Consider the following 22831-nt stretch of genomic DNA (forward strand, 5'->3'; position numbering starts at 1 on the left):
GCCTAATAGCAGCATGCACAAGAAATCGGTCATCGGTACAGTAGTTTGAGAGATTAGTCCCGTACAGACACAGACACACAGACAGACAGACAGACATACATACATGGAGAGAGAGAAAGAGGACACACAGACAGACATACATACATACATGGAGAGAGCGAAAGAGGTACATACATGGAGAGAGAGAAAGAGGGACACACAGAGACAGATACACACACACACACACACACACCTGGATGGCTCGTCTCATAAGAGCCAGACCAAAAAATAAAAAAAATAAAAAAATATATCAAGTATCAACTACACCAAATTTATAAATTAAACAAACAAGATATTAGAATATCTTGTCATCACAATCAGTACAACCTGGACCTTTAACCCCAGCTAGCAACATGGTGAAAAGGCTATAATAAAAAGTGCATTTTCAGACTTGGGCTTCCTACAGTAAATGTGTGTACTGGACTCTGTACCAACCAGCTTCTGACTGCGGCCTGAAAACAAAGCAATGGAGCATTGGCACCAGATATGAAAAAGATATTTATTTAATGACAATTAAAACAGAAAAATCACAAACATAAAAGAAAAACCCATAATAACAAAACAAAAGTGTAAAAATGTGTAAATTAGGGGGCCATCTCATATCCACATCTACCCTTACAGTACAAGAGTCTGTTTGAACCATAAGAATAATGATAATTATAATAATTCTATCGACAACAACAGTCAATCAACTAATAAAGAGCCACTGACACCAAAACTTTAGCCTGGTTTTAACTTGGTTTGGACATGAGACTGTAGAGAAACCAGGGTAGGGGCCAATGTAATTTTTAAGGTTCTAGCTTCCGCTTACAGATGTAGGCCACATATCACTTGAAATCCATTGTGGAGAATCCTGGGTTCAGGGATACCTGTGGGTAATGGGGGGCATGTGCCATCTAGATCTTAAGTCCTGGAGGCAGCTACCACTAACTGTAGATTCCAGTCCACATCATTGATAGCCATGGTTCAGGCTCAGGTAGACTTAAAGAGGTTTCACTTGAAAGGACTTTTGGGGTCATTTTAACGTCTACTCATCTCCCCCCCCTCTTTTTTATTGTAAAAACAAAACAAAAAATGCCTCATGCATTACAAGGACAACAGTCACCAGAAGCAGCTATGTGCGTTACCGTTTTCAATGAGTCCAACATTGTTAACATGGAGTTTGAAGTTGAATTGGCTTATGTAGGAGGGGGGCGTATCTGATCAAATGAATGTAAAATATCTAAATATTGAATCAAGCAACTTGAAAACCGTCTGGGGTGCACACACAAGCCAGAGTAGAAATTAAAATGACCCTAGAAGTGTTTTTAAGTGAAATATCCCTTTAAATAGATCCCCCAGGACTGAAGTCCCATTTCTCTACGGCCCCAGATCCTATCCGAAGACACCCATCATCCTGGTCCTCAGCTCCAAGTGTCGGCATAAAGTGAAACATTCAGTCCAGGAGGACTGATGGGTAATGAGGTCTGTTGACACAAAGCAGAAGGGGCAAGAGTTGGGAAGGCAAGCTAGCTTACAGACTAGCTACATAGCAATTCTAGTTCAACAAGGTTGAACAAGGTCCAGCTGCTCACTGGGAACAGCATCTCTTAGCAAAGACTGATGGGCTGTAGTGTCTGAATGTACCAGTATGTATGATGGAGGACTCAGCGAGCAAGGAAAGAGACAGACACGAAAGAGAGAGAGAGAGACAGACAGAGAGAGACAAGGTCAGTCAGGGTTGGAGTGTTAAAGTTTGAGAGACAGCTTGGAGAAAAAAAAGTCTGAGTAAGTGAGAGAGATGGGAGACAGAGAGAATGTTTTGCCTGCTATTTTTGCAAGTTTGACTAAACATCTGTTAAGTTTATCTGCATTTTTCTGACCAAAAGAGAGGGAGAGACTGCATGTGTGCATGTCTCTCATGAATGTGAGTCACCACCACAACGTCCATGCGTGTGTCCGTCCAACCATCCATCCAAATTTCCATCCATCCCTCCCACCCACGCACCCCCGTGGCTGCCCAAACAGACAGTCCTGCTACACCTCGAGTCAGTCTGTCTCGGGGGGGTGGTGGTGTGGCGGTGGTGGGCGGGGGCTGAGGGAGAGGAGGACGCGGGATGCACATCGATTATGACCCCTTAAAAAAATCCTCCTTAATTCGGCCATTGTGTTTTTTGACTCCCCCCGCTCCCTTCAGTCTTTAGTCCTTAGCACATGGAGATGGTCACATTAATGCCCAGGTTGCCGTTCTCGGCAAACAGCTGTGCGATGGATGTGTCGAACACCAGGCAATCGCTGTTCATGATGGCTGTGGCGATGCCCTCGTGAATAGAACGTGGCGTGGCCTCCCAGGTGAGCCGGCGCCGGTGGCCGTTGAGCTCCAGCCGGTAGGCGAAGTTCTCGGCCTGTTTGCGCGTGCCGATGAGCTGCACGATGGCGAAGAACTGCTGGTGGCCATCGTACTTCTCCTGCTTCTCCAGCACCAGCATGAAATGGAAGCCAAAGCACGACTGCATCATCACCCAGTCCACTGCGCCTGGTAGGTTGATGTCCGTGGCCAGGAAGACGATGTCCTCGCCCTGAGGAATGGACAGACAAAGAAAGGCGAGAGAGAGACAGATGTGAGTGTGAGAGAGACAGAGACAGAAAACACTTGTTAAATCTAATTGAGACAAAATATTAGTGTAATTTTAGTTGTTTGATACCATGGGATTAAAAACGGCAAAATTTAATACATTATTTTGTTTCTTTTTTTTTATGTCCTTTTAAAAATTGTAACCCCTCGTGACGAGACCAGTTGCGCCTCTAATGCAACACGATACGTTTTCTGCATTAAAGGAGTAGTTACTTATTTTCTATAATTACACACCCCATGAAGCATTGAATTCATGGAGATTTTTTCATTTTTGTTGCATTCCTTAGCCAATAATTGATGACTGGGTCATCGGTCAGTAGGAAACTCAGCAGGAGACTCTTTGAGCCTCCTACCTGAGACTCCACCGGTCATCATTATTGGCTTAGGAATGCGACAAAAACAAACAAATCACCATGAAATCAAGGCTTCATGGGGTGTGTAATTGATAGAAAATAAGTACTTTTTTGGGTGAACTACTCCTTTTAACCTCATGTCAAGTACTGAAGCCACGGTAGACTCTGCTGGTGGCTAACGGCTAGGCTAACAGCAGCAACACACCTAAAAAAAACAATACGGTTTGAATTTCATATTGAAGAACTTTTAGCTAAGCACAATGACATACGGGACAACAAACGTAGGGACACTGAGAGGTGCTCTGCGATCAGTTTCACCACATGGACCAGTGAACACGTGGAAGTATATTACGGAGAAGGCTCACATGACTAACAGCGATGTCTTCCCCATGTGCCATGTCTTCAATAACACTATTCATCAATGTGCCCAAACACCCTCCCTTTATACATGTGCTCTGAACATCTTTGGAAGGACGTTTAGGCTGGCAGAGCAGACGGCTAACCTGCAGTGTGGTGATAGACTTGTGCTGGTGCATCAAGTGGGGCATGACGGCGTCCAAGGAACCCTGCCACTTGCAGGATGCCCCGGGGCAGGGGCAGGAATACGGCCGGAACTCGCACAGCTCCTCGTGCTCCGCCTTGTCGGTGTGGGGCAGGGTGACCTCGCAGCCGGAATTTGCGTACTTGCAGGGGAAGAGGACGGAATTGGCCACCTTTTCCATGGCCAGGTTCCTGATGGAGCCCAGGGGGCCTCTGCAGGTCGGGCAGCAGGTGAGCTTGGGCCGACAGTTGGAGCATACCTGGGGGGTTAACAGATAATACAGTTTCACTATTTCCATAACATTTATTTTCCAGTTCATGGTGCTGCAGGGATTTAAGTAGACCAAGAATTGTTGACACACGCAGTTGAAATGAATCGGTATAGATTTCACTTTATTGATCCCTGGGGGGATATTCAATATGAGCTCGTCTTTGTAAAGGTGGTGGCAACTCCTGTCGTGGGGGGGATCACCTCACCTATTCTGCGCTAAGGGAAACACTGATGGAGGTCCCATCAAGTGACATATGACCACAGAGGCATTCACTCCCCCATCTCACTGTAATCTCTGCTGGCACTTTTTATTTATATACATATATTAATACATACACATAGGCAAAATTTCAAGCAACTGAACAGGCTTTTAGTTTTCTAACAAGAGTTTTAATAACATCCAACAAATTACACCCTAAAGCAACTGAAAAAAGGATTTTATTAATCTACAGATGATGGACCAGACCTTGGAAAGAAAGAAAGAAAAATAGGAGACTAGGCGACTGCGTCTTTGCAGTTAGGACACAGAAACAACAACTCTCACAGTTTAAGTTTTCATATGACTATAATTTTAACAGTTAACAGAATGTACATACCAGGTGTCCAGACTGGCACTGCAGGATGGGAGGCAAGACATAGTCAAAGCAGACAGGGCACTCAAACAGGCTGGCCAAGTCACTGTTGGAGGCCGTGGTGCCCGACAAGGTGGGCACGCGCTGGGAGGGGGGGCACTTGGAGGTTCCTGTGGGCAGCGCGGTGGCGGTCTGGCGACTCATTTCTGATCAAGGAAGGAGAGGTAGAGAGGAGGGAGGGGCAAAGGTCATGGTGAGGAAGATCACGCATCACATTCATGGGTTGTGAGCTTGATCAGCTAGTTTCACACATTTATTTTTTAATTATTTACAACTTTCAACCTATAATGATATGCCCAAAATAGGGTTTGATTACAAATCGATTTTGTTCTTAAATTATCGATTATACAACATTCAGTGTACTTTGTCTGCTTTCGGGACAAAGTAAATGTCTGATGCCAGACAGAGGTGTTGAAAGATTGTCCTGATGACCTCAATTCGATGAGCGTATCAATGGATTAATCATAGATACAGACACACAGAAAGCAGGCTGTTAACAGGTGAGCAGATGTGGTAAACAGGTAACCAGCAACAAAAAACGTCACACAAAAAAGAAAGACTTGTCAGTCTGGCTGGAAATTTCAGATCCACGGTAAACTGCAAACAAGTTTGAGTAGCAGCCCTTTGTTAAAGGAACGTATTCTCTCAATAGCTGATAATTGCAGACACAAGACCCTACCATTTTGAAAAACCACAACAGCAGCCATGAGTGTAGGGCTGCAAAAATAGCCGATCTACAAGGTGAGGTTGTAGATCTGCCATTTTGAAAATGTATTTGATTAAAATCTATAATCTTTTTATGATTGATTAAATTAACTAGTTCAACTGTTGCACCCCTACACAAGTATAATCATCAAACAAACAAACAACCTCTCTGTCTCATACAATTACACAAACACACACAAACGAGGCCTGCCACAGAGACAGGGTAAATTATTGGCACAGTAAGGTGAAAGAACTCGACACACATGCACACGCGTGCACACATACACACTTTAAATCCTCAGTCGATTTTCCAACCGAGTGTGCAAATCAACCTGGGTCATGTCACGCACACATAAATGCTATGTATACAAACTGTATACTGTACATAGGCTATGCTTTAGTATGTATGAAACAGCTAGAAAGTAAAGTGAACTCAGATGTGGTGTGATGAGTACAGTGCACTCCTGTTTCCTATCGTGCTGTGTAGTTGCCACGGTAACAGGTCTGTGGCTAGACCTGAGAGACAGGGGAGAGAGGAGGGAAAGAGGGAGAGCAGAGCATGAGTAAGGGAATGGAGAAACAAGAAGAGAAATATGAGAGAGGAATGACTGAGGGCTAGGGGGGGGGGGGGGGGGGGGGGAGTCTAAAAACGGCATGGCCTCCTTATGTTAAAGGCTTTCAGACAATTTGCTAAATGAATTAGCAGTTACCACGCTAACTGGTTTAATTACCGCTACATATAATGGCCTATATTTTAACCCATTAAGACCTGGAACTGTGTCATTTTTAGATTTGAGCTAAAAAGCATTATTTTACACTTTGGGCTATTCAAAAATAGCAGATCTACAAGCTCATAGCGCGGCACCGAGTGCCGCACTACGAGCTTGTAGATCTGCTATTTTTGAAAATTTGTGAAAATGTGTGCAAATCTTTGAATATATATATTTTTAAAGCGAACATTTTTAACTCAAATCTTTGCTTCTGGGGGGTCCCATGAACAAAATATTTTGATGGGGGTCCGCAGCCAAATACATATCATTTTGGGGGTCCTTGACATGAAAAAGATTGAGCACCACTGATATAGAAACATACGTTTTTCAGAAAACTGTTGAGATTTAGGAGACATGTAGAATCGGCTTCAGGTCTCAATGGGTTAAAATGTAAATTGAAAACATTTCTTCAGTCTTACTGTAGTGCTACTGCTAACATGCTCATGCTACTGCTAGCATGAGCCTAGCTGTGATTGGCATAGCAGCATGAGCTGAGCTGTGATTGGCATAGTAGCGTAAGGTGAATTGTAATTGGTCTACTTTAGTTGTGACAGATATCAGAGATATTAAAATAAGAAAAATGTCAGGAGGAGAGGGGTGTTATGGAGAGCGGTATGAATGAAGGGGGAAAAGAGGGAAGAGTTAGGCATGGGCAGAAGAGAGAGCTAAAACATTTAAGTGGCCAGTTGTCTAAAATAGGTCAGAAAAGCAAGGAGAGAAGAGTGAAGTATAAGGAGGAGAGGAAAAGTGGAGAGGAGAAAAGGAGCTGCGACAGATGAAAAATAACAGTTGAGAAGGCAGTGAGAGAAAAATGGAGAAGAGTAAGGATGGCTAGAAAGGATATTTCCCCGGTCAGGTCTTTTTCTGGGCTGTGTGTGTGTGTGTGAGTGAGTGAGTGAGTGAGTGAGTGAGTGTGAGAGTGAGTGTGAGAGTGAGTGTGAGAGTGAGTGTGAGAGTGAGTGTGAGAGTGAGTGTGAGAGTGAGTGTGAGAGTGAGTGTGAGAGTGAGTGTGAGAGTGAGTGTGAGTGTGAGTGTGAGTGTGAGTGTGAGTGTGAGTGTGAGTGTGAGTGTGAGTGTGAGTGTGAGTGTGAGTGTGAGTGTGAGTGTGAGTGTGAGAGTGAGAGTGAGAGTGAGAGAGAGAGAGAGAGTGAGTGTGTGTGTGTGTGTGTGTGTGTGTGTGTGTGTGTCACTCGTCACCTCATCATCCTTATTATAACATTACCCACACAACAGACCCGGAACATGAAGGAGAAAACAACAGAGGATGGACAAGATAGCAGCCGCTTAGGGATGGGATGATATGAAAATGATGTCACGATTATTGTGGCAAAAATAATTTGCGATTAACGAAAGTGATACACCTAAATATGCTTAAAACTTAAAATTCCACTTTTGTTAACGACCCAGCATCCCTATTCTGGGGGGAACGTTCATCAAAAATAGCTTATCTACAAGTTGTATCTGCTATCTTTGGGCAAATCGATATGTGTAGAGTGAAATAATTTTTACTTTGGTGAAAATTATAGGTTTTTGGGATGTGACATGAGATCAAAATCGAACTACAGTAGCTACTGTGTTTTCCCAAATGGGAGAGGAAAACAGTGCCGTCTGTGCCAGTGCACGTATTCTGGTTATGTGTGCCCGCGGGCCACACGCTACAGGAGTTTTGGGGGTACAGAGAGGGGTTTTCCTCAAGTTGCAGCTGCTGGAAATATGCAGCGTAAAAGTTTACGCACTTGGATGTTAAATAAACTAGCGATGTGAACCCATTGAGCTCCATCTGCACACCGGTGTATCTGGCTTTAGGGATTTAGTGTTACCAATGACAAAGTGGTGGCTAAAAGTTAAACTATGATTTTGTGCAATCACTGTTCCTGAGGGAAGCGCAAGGAGAGAGAACCGGGTAGGAAAGAAATCCCCCCTCCGCCTCGTAGTATTTAAACGACAGATCAAACTGCAACTCTAACTTAACTTTGCTTTCGTGTAAATTGTGCAATTATTATTGTTTTACACTTTTTGTGCCATTATTCGAAAAGTATTCAAATCAAACATTTGTGGGTTTATAGCAAAACATGTGGAGAGATAGTAAAACATTTGTTTTGCAAAACATCTGCCTCCTGGTGGCGGTTTAACAGGTCAATGTGAAAAAGGTGCCATTTCTTCCTCGGGCCTAGTGGGAATGTGTGTGCCCAGTTTTACGGCAATCGGGCGCTGCGTTCATGATTTGAGGCATTTTGTTCAAAACGAGCCACTCCTGCAAACTTTGGAAGCAAATCTTAGCCAATCAGGATGGAATATGATACGTCTAGATCACATGACTATAGAGATAATGTGATTTGTGTGATGTTTGGACAAAATCTGCTGTGTCACGTCAATCGGGCCAACGGTGCCGGAGATTAGCTGTACACAGATGGACAGACACACACACGGATGCACAGACAGGGGTGAAATCATTGTCTCGGCCAGAATAAGTTACCTTATTTTTCTCATGTTTTTTCATTCCTTCCACAAAGAGAGAAAAAACACCCACCATGATGTTCTTCATGCATTCCTTTAATTATGGACGGAATTACCATCCTAGACTGGTTCTCTAGAATTCACCCCACGCTCCTCTGATCTTCCTACAACACACCTTAAACAAATTAAGCACTAAACTACAATCCATCCTAATCTTATGCAGAAATGTCTTTGGGTAATTTGATGCACACAGTTTATTCAGTACATATAGGGGTTTATTTTTGCCACATTTAATATTCCTGATCGTACAACGTGCATAAAGATTTGGACTCTGAATTTGTAAATAGAAATAAGAAAGAAAGAAGAAAGAAAAAACAATGCCACTGCTGCCTGCTACAGAGGTGGCCATTTTGAATGGCAGCCAGGCTACTTACAGTTTGACCATTTATGGGGTATTTCAGTTTCAGCAATAAGCTCATGTGCCACTGCCAAATATGTTTTATGTGGAGCAACATATTTTCTTGGATGAACTCATCCACTAAGTGCAGACATGCAGTCTATAATATATGGATAATGGTTCTTAATCTACAAAAGCTGTCCCAGGCCTGCCTGCCTGCCTACAAATAGTAAACACATCTGCTGAGATACAAATGATGCCCATTGATAGCTTTTCTTGCACAGCAGTTAGAACAAGTGACACCAAATTAGCTAAGGATGCTCAGGTAGGCAAAGACCATGGTCACAGTCAGTTAGCTGCACGGCTAACGTAACTTGCCTAGCATATTAAACAGTTTCAATGTTGTAACCCAAGTTTGCTTTCAGGTCCATTATTTAAAAATGCTTAATGCACACACACACACACACACACACACACACACACACACACACACACACACACACACACACACACACACACACACACACACACACACACACACACACACACACACACACACACACACACACACACACAATTATGAATGGTTCATATCGTTGCTGACGGGTGGAAACCCATTATGTCCAAAACTGTTACTTTTCAGGATTCAAATAAAAAACATAGCAACAATAGCAGATCTACAAGCTCAAAACGTGTGCGATGCAATGATGTAGAATGACAAAGTAGGGCATTCATTGACAAAAAGAAACAATAGTTACAATATGGAGATAAGAGGTTTCTGCCCGACAGAACGATATGCTAAGAGAGACAGCGACTGACGGAGCAAAAGAAAACTGCGAGAAAGTAAGTGTGAGAGAAACCGTGGACACACTCAACTGTGTTCGCCATGGGTAGGGGAGAGAGATGATGAGACAGAAAAAGAAATGTAAAGACGGCAGTGTGGGGCTGGCACACAGCGCTCTATGTCAAGTGTGTTGGGGGGGGGGGGGGGGGGGGGGGGGGATAAACGGGGCAGATGATGTCAGACAGAGAGAGAATAGAGTGAAACGGCAGTGGGCACACACATTCTGCTCTGTATTCAGGGAGTAGCAAATGCAGACAAGAGTGGATACAGCCTTCCCTGTGTTTAGGAAGGGGTGAACAGAGAAATAGAGAGAGAACGAGAGACAGAGGAAAGAGGTGGCAGTGGTGCTTCTGTGTAATTGGTGCCATGTTAGTGGAATGTATGCAGGAAGGCCCAAAATCTACACACAGCAAATGGTACAGGCTTTAGCGCATATCCTACAGCAACTTGCACACACTGAGCAAAATTGTATGTTTGTTTGTGCGTGTGTGCCTGTATGTGTAGGGGGTAGGCATACGGGTGTGAGAGTGTAGGTAGAAACGGAGAAAGACAGAGAGAAGCCACACCAACAGTAGAGGGGAGGCTACATCACAACATGTTCTAATCATGTCCATCACAAAACGTACTGAAAAACACACCCACACACATACAGTACATACCTTCGTCCATAAGATTCACAAATAAGGCCTTCTTCTTCCTTTGAAATGTTGGGACCTCTGAAAATGAGAGAGGGAGAGAGAGGCACAAGGTAAACGAACAGGAGTTTCAAAAACTATTCTGAGCTGCAGCAGTCAGCATGGGAACGTGTTACCATGGAAACACCCAGACACAGCAGAGGTACGGTCAAATGCCTGTGAATCACTGAAGACAAACAACAATGAGGGCCATATGTTTCATGTTTTTGGAACTTGGGCTTGAGGAATCATAGAATCGGGGCTCAAGACCATAGTACTAGCTTGCCATGTTTTTTTGGGGGGGGGGGGGGGTCAGCTGACCATGCATCCAACCGTATGCTCAAGCTCACAGTCAAACAGTAAAGATAACATTAACCAACTTGAAAGGCACATATCCACCAGGCTGGGTTGCCAAGCCAGGACTGTGCAAGTCGTAGGTTGCAGTCGTCAGGACCGAGGAAGCATTTACCCAACATATGGTGCAACTTTTCACATTTGTTGAAGGATGGAAGGATGTTCTGTTCATGATGATGAGAAATAGGCTCCTCCCACTCAATGTATATAGCCAATCGGATATGCCACCTTTTGGGAACCCAGGAATAGTTATGCACAGAGCTTATAACAGGCCAACAATATGGAAAATCAAAACCCTGTTTGATGCTCATAGTCACATATATTTGTACCCAATATGGTGAGGAAAAAAATAAAAACAAATCATGTTTCTGAAAACAAATTTTGTAACATTTGGGTCGAAGTGAAAACACCTTTGGCTCTGCATTATTAGAGGCCGCTTAAAGGGGCATGAAACCTCAAGAGTACATGCTCTGAGGAAGTCCTGTCCATCTAGAGTAATTCCATTGACAGAAAAATATGCATGATCATCATGATGCATCGAACTCACTCAGACCACTTTTCACCCCGATGGATCATTACACTGCTGATGCAAAATACATTAGACCACACTTACCAGAACACAAACACATCGATTCCCACCATGCCGCGCACGTGCACACGCACGCACACACACACACACACACACACACACACACACACACACACCTTCTTCCCAGCACGGTCTGTATTTAAATATTTCATAAAGCAGAGACGTGGCCATCCATGTTAAACTCAGCACCTCTGATATACAGTACGCTGACATGAGGCCTACTGCAGTCTAGACCCAGTATGTTTTGTGTACATCAACCGTTTCTGTGGCTTGCCAACAGTTCTTGGTCCTTTACATGCAACCATGTATCAGGATATTAGAGGGAAAAAATGTGCATCCCTAGTGTGGAGATAACTATGTGTAAAACAACTAAACAATTAAAAGTACAATAAACAAAAAACTGGAAAACAAAGTGCTGGAGCTTGTGTGACAGCGTCCTTGGCCATCAAAGCTTCTGGACCAAAAATCTGCGAACATGGCCAATTGTGCTTGTATAGACAATCAGCCAAACCTGATGCAACGCAGTACATTCAAACCTCTAGGCTCTGCGATGGTGGGCACTGGGCAGATACTTTATCCCTGCGCCCTCAAGATGGACACATGACTTGAGAAGAAAAAAAGCTGGAGGGAGAGATCAAATTTACATAATTTGGAGACGGTCATCCAGGTAGCCAGACGGATGTCAAGATTTCATTGACGACTGGCCAAGCAGAGAGAGAGAATTAAAGAAAAAGGGAGGAGAGGAAAGAGAAAAGGGAGATATGGGTAAAGATGGACAAAAAGCGCTCAGTGGCGCAATGGCAAAGTACCTGCCCAACACTGAATCCATCGTGGCGCATCCGGCTTGCAAAGCGTCTATACGAACACAATTGGCCATGTTCAGGGGAGGGAAGCCGGGAGGAGGGTGATATTTGTCACTGCACCACGTACTTCCACAGGCTGTAGTGTTTGGGAGGGAGGAGTAGGGCGGAGGCGCTACGTCCTCCACGTGGGGGCTCCTCACTGGCAGGTAAGCCAGTAGGGTACAGCAGTGACAACACACAGTAGTCTGTGGGGAGTAACTAATTGGCTAACGACTAAATTGTGTATAAAAAGGGGTCAAAAATATTGGCTACTCAAAATTTAAGGAGACGGCAGAACGTGAGGTGGTGAACATTTTGAGAACTGAGAGGTTGAAGGTTGAAAGAGTGTGGGTAATAAGAGGAGAGAATGAACAAAAGAGATAACAAAAGTGATTGGCATGAAACAAAAGCCGGGCTTAAAAAAACAACAACATGCCATTCTTTGTTCTCATCTCTTACCCCACTCCTCTGTACACACACTCACACACAAAGCACTCTCACAGCGTACACTAGGGCTGTGACCTGTGAGAGTGTCTTATTAGGGTCCGTACAGTCGGTGGGGTTTCCCAACAAACCTTTGAAGGTTTCTTTTATTGATTGATCTATTGGGAGGGGGTGACGTCGCGTCATTAACTGACGCTTCTCTATCTTCAAATATAGCCTGTCCCTGTCCTTAGCTAGCCATGCTAAGCTACCAACTAGTGTTACTTGTCTGTGCTAAATCCCCCTTGATAGTGTGACGTTCAGTTCATAATCACAGTAATCCTTAATCATATTCAAACAAAATCACTGTATTTTATTAGATATTATATTGATATTATAGCTATTTTCTCCAGCTCCCTGTGGTGCATGAACCCCCCACCACTATTGTGTGGGGTGGGTCTATGATGGACCCACCACGCACAATAGTGGTGGTCCCCAGGTTGCTCTTAGTCAGGATGGTGGTCCCTGGGTCAAAATCAGTTGAAAACCCCTGCTCTAGATAGTATGACATTTTGTTCAGTTATTCTTCTCATGGTTATTCCACCTCGGAACTCCTTCAACTGAATCTGCCAACAACTCCAGGATATTTATCCTAAACGTCATAGGCCTACTATTTAGGAGGGATAAGCTGATCAAGCACCTAGCCGCTAGACATAGCCTGCTAACAACATTAAACTCAGACAGAAGAAAAGTGTTAAAATGTTAAAATCATGCATACTTCATTTCCCAAATCATTTTGGGAAAGAATTGCCAATTTAACATTGAGGTGCCCACTCTTCTTGTATCCTAACAAACACACCCCACTCTACACAGATAACACTTCTGATCAAAGCCCCTCCTCTCTTAGACTCATGCCCAGTGCCTGCCCAAACATACATTCTCGTACACTTTCCAAAACAGATCAATACAAATACACATGTAAAAGACGACACTGTCATGTGCACTTGCACCGTGATTCATCATGCCTGCAGCATACAGAGCCTAGAGACAGGAATTTACAACACTTTACAACATCTTGGCTGCAGCTGCAAGAACAAGCCTGTGTGTGTGTGTGAACATTAAGTGATGAGATAGGAGTAAAGCCTTAAATACTTTAGAATCAGTCATTTTCAGCAGAAGAAACTGTCGTGTGACAAAGTATGAGAGACTACAGAGACTGACCAAATGTGAGCATATGCATCTGAGTGAGTGTCGATTCTAGGTCTCGTCCACTCATCTTTAGTCCTCTGCACTTTTAGGGCAGTGAAAGGTGCTACCTCTCATGTGATAAAAATGGTGATGTCCGCTGGAATATATTTAGATAATTATGTTGTTCATTAGCAGGGTAAAATAGGTGTTGAATGCGTCCTTTCTTAATAAGCAGACGCGAGACACAGCATTCAACATCACTAATAAGGACTTCCAGGGCTAGCCAGTTTAGCATTCCCTGAAACCACAGACATAGGGGTAGAAAAAGCACACAAGTTGTCATCGCTGTATATTCCTGTAGCCCTTTCCATGGCAACCAAATATTGTTTCTGCTACTGCCCATAAGAACACGTAAACAGGGGACTGGCTTTCCTTTTCTCCCCCAAAAGTAGTCCCTACTGAGACACTCAGGATCACAGGAAAAACAGGAGCTAGTGGCGAGCGATATGACGCCGACACAAAACGTGAACATACTGTAGATTGGTGAAGCAATAGGAAGCGGCGCTGGTACCGAGCTCAAGGCTTTGGATCCGCCCTTCAAGACCTTCGATAGGGCTGGCTCCTCCAGTCTACTCGACATTACTGTTTAACCAAACACGAGTCAAACAGCAATGGGTCCTAGACTCCCTGTATAAAGACTGCAACGGAACAGCTGTAGCACACACTGCTTTTGGATATTCCAAAACCGACATGGTCTAAACAAACTTTATTTGCAACGGCAAAGTTCGAACGTAGGATGGCAACACGGCAACTGTCTCAAAGAATGCACGCCCACTAAACATTATATGCAGAGTCAAACATTGAGGGGATCCCCGCTAGACAGCCCAAACAAACAACTTTAGCAACGGCATTTGAGACAAGATGTAGATGGAAAGATGTAGATGCGTTTATATTCTGTGGTCAAGTATGTATGATACCCTTAAAAACTGTTGAAAATGAAAGTTTCATAAAACTGCTAGTGGTTCATTGGCCGTAGAGTCAGCCATTCACAAACATTTTAACACGGTCATTCCACAGCTGTACATCAAAATTCACAACATGATGCAACAGCAGGTTCAAACTGTCAGTTTGTTTTGCTACGTGATTTAATTATCTTGCTATGTGATCCATCTATCTATCCTATCTCTCCATCTTTCTCTGAACATAATGCAAAAGATTCATAATGCATTTTGTTCCATTTGTACACTCTCAGAGTTATGCCTGTAAGGGTCCATTTGGAAACCCCTCAAGGAACCCTGACGGTCCCTGGACACCACTTTGAGAACAAATGTATTATATCATCATAATATATGATCATATAATATTAACAATCACAATATATTAGTCATCATATATACTGTATATTATTAATACTCATAATAAAATAATCATCTTAAAAAACATGAAAAAGAATCGTGATAAGATTGTGGATCGTGATTTTGCCTGGATTTTTTTTAAATAAATGTTTTCCGTATCGCCCACCCCTAGGTCCAGCACAAAGGGGTTTGTGTACAAACAAGGGCAAATGAAGAACCATTAACAGTCGACTCGAAAACACCACTTTAGTTTAAATTGATAGAAAACCAAAATATCATAGTTATCCAGGAATGCTGTGCATGGAAATCCTAATAGCCCCCCTAGGCTAGCCGCAGTGGCAGTCAGCAAACCGGTGTGATGACCAGTCATCCAGGTAGCCAGTCAGCCAAAAATCGGGACAATGTAACAGTGAACAACAAGCGATAAGTTGCTTGGTCAGCAGTTAAAGAGTAGTCAGTGAGATATTTCCTGCTACTGTAAAAACCTTGCCAGGCCGGTCAAGTAGTCTATAAGCAGTTGGCCAAAGCTGCGACTCCTCGATTGAGCCACAATCAGCCAGTAGGGGGCCACTGGGAATTTCACCGATCTTTCTGTTGGCAAGTCCTACTTAAAATGTTCTGGCCAGTTTGAGCTCCCAGTACAAGTTTTGCAGAGAAAGGCAGAGCCCAGTTTGAGCTCCCAGTACAAGGCTTGCAGAGAAAGGGAGAGCATCTTCAACAGCAGATTAAAAAGCTGCTTCTCCACTGCTGGTGTTGCATGATACATCCTTGTTGAACACAACTCATGTTACACGGGACTCAAAAAAGAAAAGAAAAAAACCTGACTGCTCCTCTCTCCTATTCTCACTGGTAGAAGGGAGGAGCAGGAGAAGGGAACAGAGAGGGAGGAGAGAGTGGCTTAGGAAATGTCTGTAGCTTACGGGTGGGGAAGGGAAGGGGAAATCCCGGACTGACAGAGTCTGGGACTTAGATACAATTGTATTTTTGCTCCATTCCATCCTGCCGCTCACTATATTTTTTTTTGTGCAGTTTGGTGGAAGTTGTTCCTAGTTCCTACTGTGTCTGTGTGTGTGTGTGTGTGTGTGTGTGTGAGAGAGAGAACTGAGCAGGATTCCAATGACAGAGTCCTAACAGAGCATGCTTGCTCAGAGCCCGCAGTCCCCCCCCCCCCCCCCCCCATCTGACACAGTTTCTTTCTCTCTGTCCCCATCACACTTCCACTCCACCTCCAAACACATTTTTCTGTCTCCCTCACACAATCTGTTTCATGTCACTCCTACACAGCCTTTGGCTTGGTCTATCCTGCTACGTTGCTGTGTCAGCCTTTCATTTGCAGTGTTCCTCATACAGTCTTTCTTGTGCGTTGTTTCCCTCTGCCCTGGGGCCTACGCGTTCTCTCAGTCTCAGCTATTCTCAGGTTTCAGCCTTGTCTGGCTGCAGGCTGAACCACTAGCTGCCCTTGCTGACACACAAACTGCCCTCCTTCACTCTGGTGATATTTTCTTTTCCTCTCCTCTTTTTGACATCATCTCCCTCTCTCTGGGACAAGTCTACCACTTCTCTCTTTCCTGACTCCTCCCTCCTTTCCCTAAACTGCTCAGAGTCTCAGAGCAACATTTATACTCCAGCCTTCCTGTGACTTTCACTGCTTTCCTGCATTTCTCCCCACTTTCCAGTTCTCTCCCTGCCATATTTTGTTCCTGCACACATAGGCTTGTGCTGGTATGTCTTAAGTTTGATATCAAATATCAACATTAGGCAAAACATGTTTTGATATGACTCGATATTCAAACCAGTGATGTAACACTGCTGTAGCCCATATATGTGTGCAATTTAGGTTTCTTTGTGTGACTAATGTCATGGCAGATTCCTGAATAGTGTTTGTGCTACGTTTGGTGCAGATCGGAGCAACAGTGCACCTATGGCCCCCTGACAGGACCCCTTGGGGCCACACATGGCCCTTGGTGTGACTATTCTCATGGCAGACCCAGCAACAGTGCGCCATGGAGAGAAAGTAATAGCTTGCAATGTACACCTTTAAAATTGGTTTAAGTTTAATCAGTGTAATAGAACACATGTTCTGTAGAATAATGAGCAATCAATGCATGGATTCCGCCAGACAAGACAAAGACTAAACATCAGAAAAATATACCACTATGGCACTATCAAAATTCTGTTTTTTTAAATAAAATACAATCAGGTCTTTGCAGTATTAGACAGCATTGTTTTTTTTCCTGCTTAGTTTTCACTGTTGCTACACTTACATTTTAACATATAAAATAAGTGTGCGAAGTGAACCCATAGCCATATTGTATAGTGTATTGCTATTGAGATATTTGGCAAATATAGAGGTATTAACTTCTGTCCATTTTGTGCAGTCCCAGCGTGCAGAGGCACATGCACCCCCCTCCAGTAGCAAGAGGGGAGTGCCCCCCCTACAGTAGCACCTAGACAACGGTTTCTTTCTGCAAGAACCCTGCAAAAGTCGGCGCAAATCTTTAAAGCTGATTGGTTCATCTTCCCTCACGTCACATAACTGGAAGTAGCAGGCACTGTGGAATTAGTATACCAAGAATGCATGAAAATAATTATAACAATTGTAGGCACCAGACAGTGCTCTATTAGAAAGGGGGGGGGGGGATCTGGGATACAAACTACACTTAGACCGTGTGTGTGTGTGCGAGTGACGAGTGAGTGAGTGAGTGAGTGAGTGAGACAGAGTGAGACAGAGACAGACAGAGAGAGCAACAGAGACAGAGAGAGACAGAGAGAGCAACAGAAGGCACGCACAGGCCATCTATTTCAGGAGCACCGTGGCTTGATGCTCTGCTGTATGATGTTTTCTACACGCTGCATCTTTTCACATTATGGGTAGACGGTACAATCATGCACACAGACAAAATATGGGCATTGGGCAGTGGGCAAGATCCATACCAACAAATATAAGCAATGGGCAAGCAGATAGAAAAACTCTAAAGATACACACGGAGAAAGAAGCTATAAAACAGCACTGGTGACTCTGGGTAATGTCCCATGTGTATTATTAAAGGGGCAGGGCAGTAGCAGCAGCAACAATGAGCCATCTGGAGTCAGCAGCAGTTCATCAGCAAGCTAATGGAGAGAACCACACACTTCATCACAGCAATGGGTGTACAAAGGAGAGACGGGGTGTGATAGGGGGCATGCTGGAAAGGGGAACAGGACAGGGTTGGGAGGGAGGTGTAAAAGGGATGTCTTAACTTGGAGGGAAGATGTAGCTACATTTCAATCTGCAATGTCGCTTCTTCTGTCATTTCCACGAATACAATAACACTCGCCCCTGGTCAAATCCGGCGACCTCGGAACAGTCGCCACCAGGTATTTTTAAACGTAACCTCAGTAAAACTATACCTAAACCTAACCTTATTTTTGTCTCTTTCTGACTACAAGAACTAAGTTAACCGTGCGGTGCCATGTAACGTATTTCAAGGGTTCTGGATTAGTTTCCATAGTACGCTACAGCTCGGTTCAATATGGACGCTGCTTGGGAGGTGAGCCTAACACTGAGTTCTGGGAACGCAGAACTCAGAAATTATACTTTCTTTCTATACTCAAACTCATCACAACATGTCATGTTGCGATACGTTGTGAGCTTGTAGATCTAGGTCTCGGGCATTGACGGGTATATTCGGTTTGGGTAGACCCATGAAGACCTCCAACACACACCAAGTGTGTGTGTGTTGGGAATCGTTTGGGACCTTTCGGTACCCAACCCTAGTGCCATGTGCTTACAACACACTAGTTTAAGCACGCTTAGACATGTGCTTATACCACACACAGCTGACAAGTATCATGTTTTAAATTGTCTGGGACACAGTTGCCGCAGGGTGAGAGGTATAGAGGTTCACACACCCACCCACAGAGGGTAGGGACTCCCTTCAACACATCTAGAATTACCTCACTGTTTCACAGCCAATGAGTCACTCTCTGTCAGACAGTCACACACTTGCACACTTGGGGATGCACAAACATATGTATACAATCATTACCCTTACATAGAAAGTGCTCCTGCAGGCTGGAAGACACAGCTGCTGAGCTCTATACACTGGATAGATGCAGCTAATACTTAGCCAGGGCAGTGACAAAAGAGCAGTCTGCTGACTTCAGTGACTTGTCTGTGTCACTTTTAAATGCAACTATTGCACACATGCTTGTTCACCTGTACAAAACTGAATCAATTGAGAGAACTTCAGTATACCAGGGACTCTCTAAAACCCCTGTCACACATCTGCGTCAGACAAGGCAGCTTCCCCGTTCACTTTCATTATATGGGAAAAAGGGGGAGAACGACCCGGTGCGTGTTGTAGGCGTTGAAGCGCTGAAACTTGGCGGCCTTTTCGTTTGTAGTTTTCTTTCAGTGAGCAAACATGGCAACACAAGAAAAACTAACTACACACCGAAAAGCCAGCACTCCTGCCGGCACTGCATACAACCCCACAAGATTAACATGGGAATTGGGAAATGGATGCATCTGACACATCGGCTTGCATTTTCAGATGCGTTGACTACGACGCATCGTAGTCTGAAGCAGATGTATGACCAAGGCTTAACCGATGATTCAAAGTCAGGATACGATGCTTTGATAGCACGTTAATACAAATTCCATACACTAACATAGCCCTAGTCTGGGACAACTCTAAAAGGGCAGAGAGACAGTGCAGTGAGACCATTATAACAGCTACCAACTCATACAAATCACTATCTATTCTATGTGTAGACATGTAATTGAAAATGGCATGTAGATATTATAAGCTCCCTTTGGAGATTTGCCAACCCGTTTTGCCCTCTTCTGTTAAACCCGGGTCAAGATTTCCCTCCTTTTTTTTTACAGCATGGTTCTATGAGCCATGCTAGCCTTCTATAGAGAGAGAGTGTGTGTGTGTGTGTGTGTGTGTGTGTGTGTGTGTGTGTGTGTGTGTGTCTCTCTCTCTAACCCCTGGAACAATCAGGGCTAAATCAGAGCCTCTCTGTCTGTCTGCACAATTTCGTCTATGTTTCTGCACATTGTCTGAAAGCTAACATGTGTGAAATGTAAACATCCGTAAGGTGCAATATACACTTCTGAAAATGTTGCAACATTTATACCTGTGACATGCCCAAAATAGAGATGCTATTGCTAGGTTGAAAGTAGTTAACATTACAAACACACCCACATTCTCCCACATGGCGCTCTTATCTTTCACACAGCATTGACAATGAAGCCTAACACAAACTGAAACAGTAACATTAAAACTGCCTATTACGAAACAAATAAACCTCCCTCTCCTTCATTCTATATTCCTTGACTACCCCAACTTGCCTCCATCTAAAATATAACTGCATACTTGTGTTAAACTAGACAGGTAAAAGGCTAACCTCTAGATATCAGCCTAAGACATGTTACTCACTCCTATGTTCCTATGCTCTTTGGTCTATTCCAGTGAATGGTCACTTGTATCTCCCATAGCCAGACATCAGTCAGATATTTGCCTTAACCTCTCATGCCAATCTAAAATACAGCTCTGTGTGTGGAGTAAATCTAAATGTATACTACGTGAGACAATCGTCTGGGTGATTTTATGAGAAGTGTTAAATAAGTGGTAGTACAACAATGACATGAAGCTACATCACACCATGAAAGATATACGAATACAAAGAGACAAGCTAGCTTAAAGTTATAAGTGTATCTAACAGTGTTATTACAGAAAGGGGCTTTCATTAACAAGTTGGTGCTCAAAACTACTTCGGTATACCTTCGTTATGAGAATAACGCCCCTTCAGGCAATGGGGGTGATTACAAATAAAGAAAACCAAATGATTTGGAGCATAGGACCCACATCTAAAGCTGACATTGAGTCGTTCTTTCCTTTTGAGACAGGTCACAGACAGACTCACTCAGTCACACACTGCAGCACAGCTATCGTCAGCAACCACTAACGTTAGTGTAACCAAACATCATCTGTCATCACCAAGTTGGCCTCATAGCCCACCTTGCAATGCAATAATATCCATGTAATGGCTTTTGTGTTGACCTGAACTAACCTGCTTCGAAAGCAAAATGGCCTGGTCTGACAGGACAGACAACGGCTAAGCTTACCTAACGTTCTACAGACAAGCGAGGCCTTGCCCTGCCGTATAACACTTAACACACAGGACAGCTCGTAGGGTACCGCGCTAGCCTGCTAGCATAGCGAGCCTAATAACAGGCTCGGCTACGAGGGTAATCCTTTTGCTGCACAATTCCTACGCCAGCTAACATACAGAGTTGCTAACTTAAGACTCTAGCCATCCATGTTGCACCACATACAAGCCTAATCCATGATTGACTTGAAATAGAAGACGCCAAACTAGCAGAACTAGCTAAAGCCAATATTAGCACCGCGCTAATGAAGCTAGCCAACATTAGCTAGGTTGGCTAACACTTGCTAAAGCGGTTCTGTTGTTTTCCCGAACACGCACACACTGTACTCAAAAAGCGTTGCGTTCACTCTCCCAGCCAAAGCGTCTTACCTTGGATGAAATATCCGTTAATCTGTTACAGCGGTTTGTGTTGTGCAAAGTTCTTCTTAAATGGGTGTTCTTTATCGTCTTTCATGCATTAGCTCGATGTATCCACATTAGCGATGCACTTGGAAACGAGACGAGACGCCTGGCGTTAAAGAACCAGCCGGCCGGGGGCGCGCGCAGTTGTTGAAGTTGGTCACGGGCGCGTGCTTTGCATGGATCGCATACATCGCATAGCATAGCTGCTTAGTCCTAGAGGTCTCCCTTATTTTTGTTGAGTTGAGATGTGGTTACTTTCGACTACTTTTATTGTACAAACAGGAGTACTACATAGGTATATTTAAGAATACTATACACACACACACACACACACACACACACACACACACACACACACACACACACACTTAAATATATATATACCTATGTAGTAGGCCTACTCCTGTCTGTACTATAAAAGTAGTTGAAATGTGTGTGTGTGTGTGTGTGTGTGTGTGTGTGTGTGTGTGTGTGTGTGTGTGTGTGTGTGTGTGTGTGTGTGTGTGTGTGTGTGTGTGTGTATGTATGTATGTATGTATGTATGTATGTATATATATATATATATATATATATATATATATATATATATATATATATATATATATATATATATATATATATATATATATATTTTTTATATTATATATATATCTATATATCTATATATATAATTTAATATACTATACGTATGGGTTTGTTTATGGTAATGCTGAGTTAGGAGTGACGTGGCCGTGGTCTGCCCGCTGGCCGGCCCGCCCTCCCATTAGTCAATCTTAATATATATAACTGTGTGTGTGTGTGTATGTACAGTATGTGTATATATACAATGTGTGTGTGTGTGTGTGTGTGTGTGTGTGTGTGTGTGTATTGACAATACATTTTGTACCGTAGTTAAGTCAGATTATTTCCCTTTTAAACACCCCCATTTGTAAGGAACATGCATTGCAGCGCAGCTGAGTATGAGGGTTGCGCCCATGTTACAACAGAGAAATAATCTATAAAATCAAATATATATATATATATATATATATATATATATATATATATATATATATATATATATATATATATATATATATATATATATATATATATATATATATATATATATATATAAATAATGTATGTATGTATGTATGTTTGCATGTATGCATGTATGACTCATCACTTGTGAATCTTCCTAGTCTGTTTTGTACACTGTACGAAAGATCCTTCATTTCACA

At 43.3% G+C, this 22831-nt stretch overlaps 1 protein-coding gene across 2 annotated transcripts; it reads right to left on the reverse strand.

Moving 5' to 3' along the window:
- Nucleotides 1–517: 517 nt before the first annotated feature.
- Nucleotides 518–21719, reverse strand: siah1 (siah E3 ubiquitin protein ligase 1). 2 transcript variants are annotated; one of them, XR_014600912.1, is made up of 6 exons: nt 21576–21719; nt 10282–10338; nt 4414–4595; nt 3510–3806; nt 1902–2597; nt 518–1505 (listed from the first exon to the last, which is right to left on the reverse strand). XR_014600912.1 is itself a non-coding variant. In XM_084059154.1 (5 exons), exons 2-5 carry the CDS (start codon nt 10289–10291, stop codon nt 2226–2228), a joined length of 861 nt encoding a protein of 286 aa, XP_083915280.1. In that variant the 5' UTR covers nt 10292–10338; nt 21576–21719; the 3' UTR covers nt 518–2225. The 2 variants fall into 2 exon arrangements, 1 of the variants encoding a protein (XP_083915280.1); XM_084059154.1 differs by having other exon boundaries at nt 518–2597.
- Between the last annotated feature and the right edge of the window lie 1112 nt (nt 21720–22831).

The sequence above is a fragment of the Gymnoscopelus microlampas genome (genome assembly GCF_963454915.1).
Source record: "Gymnoscopelus microlampas genome assembly, chromosome: 6".
Classification (NCBI taxonomy): Eukaryota; Metazoa; Chordata; class Actinopteri; order Myctophiformes; family Myctophidae; genus Gymnoscopelus; species Gymnoscopelus microlampas.